This window comes from Equus caballus, chromosome 1, assembly GCF_041296265.1.
Source record: "Equus caballus isolate H_3958 breed thoroughbred chromosome 1, TB-T2T, whole genome shotgun sequence".
In the NCBI taxonomy this organism is placed as follows: domain Eukaryota; kingdom Metazoa; phylum Chordata; class Mammalia; order Perissodactyla; family Equidae; genus Equus; species Equus caballus.
The window spans coordinates 131,421,244-131,431,347 of record NC_091684.1 but is presented as its reverse complement, the minus strand read 5'-3'; the positions used below and the strand labels follow the sequence as shown (position 1 = coordinate 131,431,347).

General features: G+C 45.3%; 1 protein-coding gene across 1 annotated transcript; it reads right to left on the bottom strand.

Moving 5' to 3' along the window:
- Positions 1 to 5,037: 5,037 nt before the first annotated feature.
- On the bottom strand, positions 5,038 to 9,951 carry IMP3 (IMP U3 small nucleolar ribonucleoprotein 3). The gene has a single exon (XM_005615213.3). The coding sequence runs from the start codon at positions 6,470 to 6,472 to the stop codon at positions 5,564 to 5,566; it is 909 nt and encodes a 302-aa protein (XP_005615270.2). The 5' UTR covers positions 6,473 to 9,951; the 3' UTR covers positions 5,038 to 5,563.
- Between the last annotated feature and the right edge of the window lie 153 nt (positions 9,952 to 10,104).

The window sequence follows — 10,104 nt, the reverse complement described above, 5'->3', positions numbered from 1 at the left end:
GCCACATTGCTTTCCTTCAGTTTGTAGATTGCTCACATCTTTCCTAACTCAGGGCTCTTACACATTGTTTTTTCTGCCTGGTGTGTTCTGTCCCTACTTTCTACTTGATTCATGTTCATTCTCAGGTCTTAAATCTCACTTTCTCCAGGTTTGCCCTGATGTTTGAATCTACTTTGCCTAGTTAATCTCTCAGATACCATTTCAAACGTCACTTTCTCAGCTACAGTAGATCCCCCTGTGCTTATACCACTCTGCATTTCACTTCCAAGTATTTACTATAACTTATATCTTATTTATGTGACTCTCTTAAAGTTTCTCACTTCTTTGACAGAAAGTTACAAGAAGTCCAGAACCATGTCTATTGTGTTCACTGCTGTGTGTCAAGCACCAGGCACATAGTGAGCACTCCATAAACATTAGGTGACTGACTGAAAAAATGAACCAGGCACCCTGCAAGTCACAAGATAAGTCAGCCATGGTCTCTAGGCCCCGGTGCTGGGGGAGCTCACAGCTTCGGGAGTGAGGCAAATAGTCACAGACTCACAAGACATGTTTTATAAGGTGGCAGGTATAGAATGCCATGTCACAGAGAGCAAGAAAGATTTCACAGAAGAGGGAGACAATGCCAGGGCTGAAGTTTGCCAAAGCACGGGCAGACGGTCCAGGCTGGGAGATGAAGGGACGTGAGGATGAAGAGTGAAGGTAGCTAGAGATGAGGTACGGAGTTAGGCAGGATCCTGGAGGCCCTGGAATGCCATGCTGAGGAGTCAGGGCTCCATCAGCTGATCTCTACTTTCCAAGCATGCCCACACAGAAGCACTGGTCTCACAAAGCTCGGTTTGGTTTTGTTTTCGATAAACACTTATTGAGTGCTTTCTGAGTTAAAACATGCTGCCAAGTTTGTGTGGGTGCCTGGTCTCATTTAATTTTCACATTATTATCCCTATTTCACAGATGACAAACAGGCTCTGAGGTGGAAGGTAGCTTATTTGAGGTCAAATAGTTAATAAAAGATGGAGCCAACGTTCTGACTCAACAGCTGGGAACAGCAATTTCTTAAATATTCCAAGTTAAAATGCTAATTTAATTCGGAAAAGGCTGAAGTGCCATCAAGGGCACTTTTTCAAACTTCAACTTTGAAACTTCAGCAAAAGATTTCAACCCATTAGTGGACTGAAAATTTATTTAGTGGGTTGGGACCAGCATAAAAAATAGTAATAAAAGGAATATAAATTATTAGAAGGCATCAGTTTCATAAAACTTTTATTTTGCTTATCTATACACTTAACCCTTCTAGGAAGCTGGCCTAATTGTGAAGGCACACCAGGCTTCCAGAGGCTGAGGAAAGCTGACCTTTCTTTGACTTACTGAATTTGGGGAAGAAATGATTCTCAGTTCACTGGACTATTTGTCCAGGCCTCTTTCTGAGGGCAGCCAATTTAGTCTCAATCTTTGGGTATTTTTTTTGGCTGAGGAAGATTGGCCCTGAGCTAACATCTGTGTCCATCTTTGTCTATTTTGTATGGGGGCTATTTTGTACGTGGGGAGCTGCCACAGCATGGCTTGACAAGTAGTGCATAGGTCCATGCCCAGGATCAGAACCCCCGAACCCTGGGCCACCGAAGTGGAGCACACGAACTTAACCATATACCACTGGGCCGGCCCCTCCTTTTCTCTTTTAATGAGAGCATTTCAATTGCTCTTTGATTAAGGACACCGCTTTTTAAAGCTAAATATTTCTTTTCCCAAAACTTGCCATGTGTATAAGCTTCAGATTGAGATCACACAAAATTATAATATTTATCTTATTGCAATACATGGTCTTCATAGAAAAGTTGGAAAATACTGAAAAGCACAAAGAGAAAGAATACTACTGCACAGAGACAATATTATACCCATTATTTTTTCTATGCCTACAGTTTTCTTCAGAAAAATGGGATACTATTGGTGCCATTTTATGTTCTATTTAAGTGTTAACTCTTTTTAGTCTTTAAATATCTTGCTGCAATAATTTTTAGTGGTTGTGTTTCATCATAAGGATATCCAATAATTTAACCAGTCCCCTTGGGACACAATTTCAACTTTTTCCTATTATTCTCCATTATAAACACTGTGATGAAGATTCCTATAATTATTTTTTGCAAATATCTATAATTTACTTATGCTAAATTCTTGAAAGTGACATTTCTACATCAGAGAGTATATAACATACATTTTTTTTTTTAAAGATTTTATTTTTTTCCTTTTTCTCCCCAAAGCCCCCCGCCGTTACATAGTTGTATATTCTTCGTTGTGGGTCCACCTAGTTGTGGCATGTGGGATGCTTCCTCAGCGTGGATTGATGAGCAGTGCCATGTCCGCGCCCAGGATTCGAACCAACGAAACACTGGGCTGCCTGCAGCGGAGCGCGGGAACTTAACCACTTGGCCACGGGGCCAGCCCCTATAACGTACATTTTTAAAGTTCTTGATACATATGATAAAACTGCTCTCCTGAGAGGTTGTACCAACTTGCTGTCCTGCCAACTGTGTACACCTTTTTCTTTTTTTTTGAGGAAGATTAGCCCTGAGCTAACTACTGCCAATCCTCCTCTTTTTGCTGAGGAAGACTGGCCCTAAGCTAACATCCATGCCCATCTTCCTCTACTTTATATGTGGGACACCTACCACAGCATGGCTTTTGCCAGGTGGTGCCATGTCTGCACCCAGGATCCGAACCAGCAAACCCCGGGCCACCGAGAAGTGCAATGTACGAACTTAACTGCTGCGCCACCGGGCCAGCCCCATACACCTATCTTTTAATCCACTAGGCTTTTTTGGTATAATAGCCTGGGGAGGGAAAAGAGAGAGGGGTTAAGCTTTAAATTCTTAACCACATGCCAAGAGCTCCTCTAAGCACTTTGTAGGAATTAAAACATTTAATTCTCTCTGAAATATTTAATGTCAGGACTATTATTGCCCACTGCTTTTTTTATTTTTTAAAAATTGTGGTAGAATCAGAAAATTTTCCATTTTAGTCACATTCACAATATTGTACAACCATCACCATTACCTATTTCCAAAATTTTTCATTGCCCCAACCAGAAACTCTGCACTCCTTAATAAATAATTCCCCATTCTTTCCCCCTACTCCATATTACCACATATTTGTGATCAGGAAAATGGAAGCACAGAGAGGCTAAGTAAATACTCAATATTACACAGCTAATTTACCATGGAAGCCCGGATTCAGACCAGGCAGTCTGGCACCCAAGTCCACACTCTGAATCACTTGTCTTGTATATATATATATTTTTTAAACCCAAAGTTTCTGGTTATAGGAAGCAGAAAGTCATTTCTTTCACATCTTCCCCAAAAGGGGAGAAATAAGAAAGACTTTTCTAAAGAATCTTGTATTTTATTCCTAAGTTTTTATTTTTATTTTATTTATTTTTTATGTTTTTAAAGGTGCTCTTTCTTTCTTTCTTTTTTTTCTCCTGCTTTATCTTCCCAAAACCCCCGTACATAGTTGTATATCTTAGTTGCAGGTCCTTCTGGTTGTGGGATGTGGGACGTCGCCTCAACGTGGCCTGACGAGCGGTGCCATGTCCGCGCCCAGGATCCAAAACCTGGGCCGCCGCAGCGGAGAGCGCGAACTTAACTACTCGGCCACGGAGCCAGGCCCTATTCCTAAGTTTTTAAACCCCACTTCCTTCAAGAGAATTTTGAGGTTGTATCTGCTTAGGTCATAGGTGCAGATTCCAACTACTCCACAGGGGCCAATCTACCTGCCTTGCCCTGTGGGGTATGGTGGGAGCAAGAGGGCTACGGAGGGGTTCTGCCTTTTAGAGCCACTAAATTCTCTCTCCATGAGATCCCCAATCCAAGGAGCCCTGAGAACACTCCTCAAAGGGCAGAGGTTGCTGTACACGGCCACCAGAGCTGAGAAGTAGGGTTCTCTCTCCTTCTGGTTTAAAGGTGTGGCACTGAAAGGAACATGGCCTCTGGGGCCTGGACTTGAACTCCAGCCTTGGACAAATTCTTCTCCCAATTCTGTTTCCCAAACTGAAAAGGTGTGGATACCACCACCTACCTTGCAGGGTTTTGGGGAAGGGTAAATGGCAGCCTAACACAGGCAGGGCCTCACATTTTCAGTCAAGCCTTGGCAGCTCAATGCCTGCTCCTTGCTCAAACCTTTATACAGCATCCTGTTGGGGGCCAATCACATTGCCTAGTGCTGCTGCTTCTCTGCTAGTTTGGAAACTCAAATTTAAGGACTTTCTCTAAACTCTGACACAGCCCAAGTGCTGGGTGTGTCAAAGTTAAGACAGTCTCTTAAAGGGAGCATAATTCCAGCTCCACCACTTATTGGCTATGCAGTCTTGGGTAGTTTGACTCATCTCTGCCTCAGTTCCTTCATCTAAAAAGCAGAGAATAATTGGATTTCCTACTTCATAGGATTGTTGAATTAAATGGCTTAAGATATGCAACGCACTTACAACTATGCCTGACATACAGTAGAAGCACTTGCTATTATCATCAGCCCGTGTCACCTTTCCTTCCTTTGCTGCTTCTTCACCAAATGCTACCTTACACCTGGGGAAATGGAGAAGATACATGTAAAAGTCAATCCAGTGGTCCTGGCATTCTATTTATTCTCCTTGTAGACATCGTGGGTAAAACCAGGTAGCCACCCTACTCTCCCTCCCAATTCTCTACCAGTCCTAAAAACATCTAACCGCTAGATGGCCAAGCTACAGGGTGATTATTTCCTTAGGCAAGCAAACACTTCAGCCCTCTAACGTTGTATTCCTGGGTCTGGAATGTCAACAGGAAGTCCTGTGGGGAAGAGCTCTGCCAAAACACTCATTCCAAGGAAGGGACTGGTAAACTGACAAATCTGCCCAGCTCTGTACAACATCCTGTAACCTCCACACGCGGCCCCTGTGGCAGCCCTCATCCACAGGCAGGTGGCTGCTGATCCTATTTCTCTTCTCTGGATTTCTGAACCAAGGAGACTTATAGATGTGACTCTGAGAAAACCAGACAGACAAAAATCTACACTTACAAAGCAGTTGGCCCATTTATTGGCATGAGGAAAGCATTCCTTTAAACGAAGGGGACCCTGAACACTAAAATCTCACCCATTTTATGAAAACTTGAAACCAAATTCTCCCCATCTGTACACAGCTTAATCATGATCAGGAGCAAGAACTCGAATTAAACACATTGAACCAAACTGTTCTGCTACAAAATAAAGGAAAAGCTGGGGGTGGGGGGAACAAAGTTCTTGCTTTTACACTACAATGTTTCAGGCACAAGACCCTAACAATTCCCCAGTGCAGCACAAAACCGCCTCCCATAATCTTTTAAGGCAGTCATTCAATTATCAACAGTCCAAGGCCTAAGAAAATTTCGAGGAATACAGGGGCGTACCCTCTGTGCGTAGCCTGTAGCTGAGGAGCCAAGTTCTTAAGAACTGACGACTGGCTTACACAATCCTAAGGAGAGCGCCACCAGAAAACCTCAAGCTTCAGATCTCAACTTCTTCATGCATAAAATCCAGCCGTGGCGGGGGAAGACCGCTAGGCCTCCAGATCGAAGTCATCGCGCTCCTCATTGTACTCCAGCACGTGCCGCTTGATCTTGGACGAGTCGACCCAGGTGACAAAGTCCTCCATGCTGCGCGTGACAAGGAAGGCGGGGTCAGTGACCACGTCGGGGCCCACGCGCACGTGGCCCTGCTCTACGAAGGCCACGGCGGCCTGGAGATGCTGCGCCATGCGCAGCTTAAGGAGAACGGTAGGCAGGCGGCGGCGGCAGAAGGACGAAGCTGTGACGAAATCGCAGAGCTCGAGCGAGCCGCGCGTGGGCACCAGGCCGAGAGCATACAGTTTATCCAGCAGCGCGGCCGAGGCGCGCACGCGAAACGGATCGCGCTCGGGCAGGTCGCGCAGGCGCCGCGCCAGCTCGCGCACAGCGCGGCTCAGTTGGTTGTAGCGCGTGTAGTCCTCGCGCCGCTGCAGCCGGTAACGCCGCAACACGCGCAGCTCGTGCAGGTTGTGGTCGGTGACCTCCCAGTTCAGGAAGTCCACCTGCTTCAGCAGCTTCTGCTCGTGGAACTTAAGCTTCCGCACCATGATGGCGGCCGCCGAAACGGCAGAACTCAAGGCTGAACGCGCGTACCCGCGCCGGCGCGACTTCCGCCTCGGCGCGCGAAGACCGGGCCGCCCTCGGGCTCCTGGCCAATGACGGAAAGACTCAAGACCCTGCCGTCGACTTCCATTGGTCAGGGTAGGGCACGCCTCCGTATTTGCGTCTAGCGTTTCTCCTCTGCTTCCTGTTCGCGGAGGGAGGGAGGAAAAAGCACCCGAGAGAGGCGAGGCTAGGGGCGGGGCGGGTCCCGGGTCCCGGGTCCCGGGTCCCGCAGTGAGTCTGCGCGGGTTTAAGTTGCCGAGAACGCGTCCCCGAGTGCGGTAATCATTTCCTCTCATTCAGACTTCCCCCTTTTAGGGACTCTCAGGAGAGCCTCCCCTAAAAGCTAAAGAGGCCACTTGCTGGGGAGAGGGGTGACCGCCGCGCTTGTTTGATTGGGTTTACTGTGCTAACTCACCGTTGGGTTCCTCCCACCTCGTGGGGAGCTTCCCAGAGCCGGCCGCCCCGGGGGCTGACTAGGGTAGCCCCGCCTTTCTCCAGCGCCAGCTCCTTCACCCGGCTGGCCGGCGCAGCGGTTTTTCCCTGCCTAGCGGAGCTGGGCGTCCCCGGACATATGAAATACTGATTCTCGGGCCGCTTCCCACACGCACGGAATCGAGATCTCCACGGGAACCACCTGGGAATCTGTATTGTTGACGAGAATGCCCCGTGATTCATAAAACCCAGCAAGTTTAAGAAACTTGGATAGTAAGTACAAGTCCTGACCCTTTAGTCTGGGCTCAGACGAATTAGCCTGACAGAGTGGATTTCTGGTTTGAGTACTGAATTAAATTTAACGCTGTTTCAGCGAGTTATATCCCTAAATTATACCTGAGTGTAACGCTGTAGGACTAACCTCTTTATTTGTCCAAGCCTTTGACGCCACCTAGCTTCTTTGCTGATCATCTTATTTTTGTGTGCTTTTCATTTTTTTAAATATACTTGATATATGGAAAATAATATATGTAAGATACCTAATTTATAAAGTATAATGAATGCTTATGAACCCAACAGCCAGTTTAAGAAAATATAACCAGAACCAATTCATCTACCTATTCCAGCCACTCACCTAGCCAGAGGTAAAGTGTTTATCCTCCTGAATTTTGTGTCTATTTTTACCTTTTATTTAAAGAGAAAAATAATTTTATCACTATACATACGTCCCTAAATATATAGAGAACCTTCTTACTCAAAGTGTAGCCCGTGGATCAGAGAACATGTTGGAAATGCAGAATTTCAATTGCCGTTCCTGGCCTACAGAATCAGAATCTGCATTTAACAAGATCCCCAGGTAAAGTGTATGCACACTGACATTTGAGAAGTGTTGCTTAGAAGACATCGCACCATATGGAGTTAACTGTATGTAGCTGTAGTTGCCTTTTTTTTTTTTTCACTGCTGCATAACATTCCATTGTTTAGCTCTATACAATTTATTAATCTATTTTCCTATTGGAATTTTTTGAAGGGACTGTTTTTAGCAGTGCTTCTGTTAACATTATTGTAGGTCTCCTGTTGCACATATGCAGTAGTTTCGAGTATATATCTTGGGGTAGAATTGCTGAGTTTTAAAGTATGTGCATGTTCTACCTTACTAGATCTTGCCAAATTGTCTCCCAAAGGGCTCATACCAATTTATACCCCTTTGGCAGCACATGAGTGTTCCCTTTGCTTCTTATTCTCACTAACACTTGGTTGTTAGTTTTTTGAAATGTTTGCCAATCTGGTGAATGTGTGATGGTATTTCATTGTGATTTTAATTTGCATTTCCCTGATGAATAAAAATTTTGCATGTGTTTCCTCCTCTATGAAATGCCTCATGTCTTTTGTCTATTTTTCTATTGGATTGTGTGGTAAGTAGAATAATGGTTCCCCAAAGATGTCCACCCAGAGCTTGTGAATATATTACCTCAGATGACAAAAGGGATTTTGCAGATAAGACTAAATTAAGAATTTTGAGATGGTAAGATTATCCTGGATTATCTGGGTGGATCCCATATAATCACAAGAGTCCTTTTTGTGTGTATGAGGAAGATTTGCCCTGAGCTAACATCTGTGCCTACTTTTTTATATGTGGGATGCGTCCTGATGAGTGGAGTGGGTCCACACCTGGGATCCGAACCTGCAAACCTGGGTGCCAGAGTGGAGTTTGTGGAACTTTAACTATTCAGCCACAGGGCCCACCACCACGAGAGTCCTTGTAAGTGAAAGAGGTGAGTGGAAGAGTCAGAGGAGAGGTGATGATTCAAGCAGAAGTCCCAGTGATGTGATTGCTGGCTTTCAGGATGAAAGGTGGCCAAGAGCAGAGGAACGTGGGCAGCCTCTTGAAGCTGGAAAAGGCAAGGAAATGGATTTTTACCTAGAGCCTCCAGAAGGAGCACAGCCCCAGCTGACAACTTGATTTTCGCCCAGTGAAATCCAGTTTGGATTTCTGGTCTCCAGTAGTGTAATATAATGAATTTGTGTTATTTTAAGCCACTAAGTTTGTGGTAAGTTATTACAGCTGCAATAGGAAACTAACACAGATTCTTTTCTTTTTTTTGAGGAAGATTAGCCCTCAGCTAACTGCTGCCAATCCTCCTCTTTTTGCTGAGGAATACTGGCCCTGAGCTAACATCTGTGCCCATCTTCCTCCACTTTATATGTGGGACGCCTGCCACAGCATGGCTTGCCAAGTGGTGCCATGTCTGCACCCGGGATCCAAACCAGCGAACCCCGGGCCACCAAAGTGGAACGTGCACACTTAACCGCTGTGCCACCAGGCCGGCCCCCAACAGATTATTTTCTTTTGTTTCGAAAGGATTTGAAGATGTTCTTTATATATTCTGGATCTTAATCCTTAACGAGTTATCTATGGTGCAAATATCATCTCCCAGTTGTACTTCATCCCCACCCTTCATATTCTGCCAGCCTCGCTCCCTTCCATCCTCAGCCTTTGCTCAATATGTCTGCAGCAGGACTCTTGGTTAACTTCCTTCTCCCTGGACCATAAACATAATAAGTAAATTATACGTGTTAGCAGGTGATAAGTTATGAAACAAAACTGAGCAGGATATAGGAGAGCTTGGGGCGAGGATGGGCTGTAATTTTAAGTAGGGCATCTCAGGATAGGTCTTATTGAGAAGGTGATATTTTATAGGGGTTTAGCAATGTAGGGGAAGAGCATTTCAGGAAGAGGAAACAATGCAAATGCCTTAAGACAGGAATGTGGCATGTCAGAAGAGGAGTAACAAAACCATCTTGGCTGGAGCAGAGTGGGCTAGGAGGGGAGGAAAGGCTGCTCAGATAACAGAGGTTCATAGGCCCTTGTAAGGACTTTGGGTTTTTTTTGTTGTTGTTGAATGATATGAGGACATTGAAGCATTTTGAGCAAAGGACTGCCATCTAACTTATGTTTTAAGAGGATCACTCTGACTCCTGTGTTGAAAATAGACTGTCAGGAGGCAGGGGTGGAAACACAGAGATCATTAGGAAGCTGGTGCAGTGATCAGGCGAGTAAGATGGTGGCTGGGACCAGAAGAGCAGTAGTGAGGTGCCAACGAGAGAGGAGTCCCAGGATGATGAGAAGAGTCAGGGATGGCTCCAATTTTTGGCCCAAGCAAGTGGAAGAAAGTACTCATCACCTGAGATGGGGAAGGCTGCCAAGTTTGGGGGGCAAAATCAGAAATTCAGTTTTGGACATGTTGGGCTGGAGATGTGTATTAGACATCCGAGGGGAGAGGTCAAGGAGAAAGATATGTGAGTCTGGAATTTTAGAGAAAGATTTGGGCTAGAGATTTAAAAAAAAGAGTGGGGGGGGGACTTATTGGCAGATAGATGGTACCTGTGTGAGATCATCAAAGGAGTGAATATGGATGGAGAAGACAAGAAGACCACTCTTCTGTAGTCACTCTACTGTTAAGAATTATTGGAGAGAAGAGGATGAGCGAGGTAG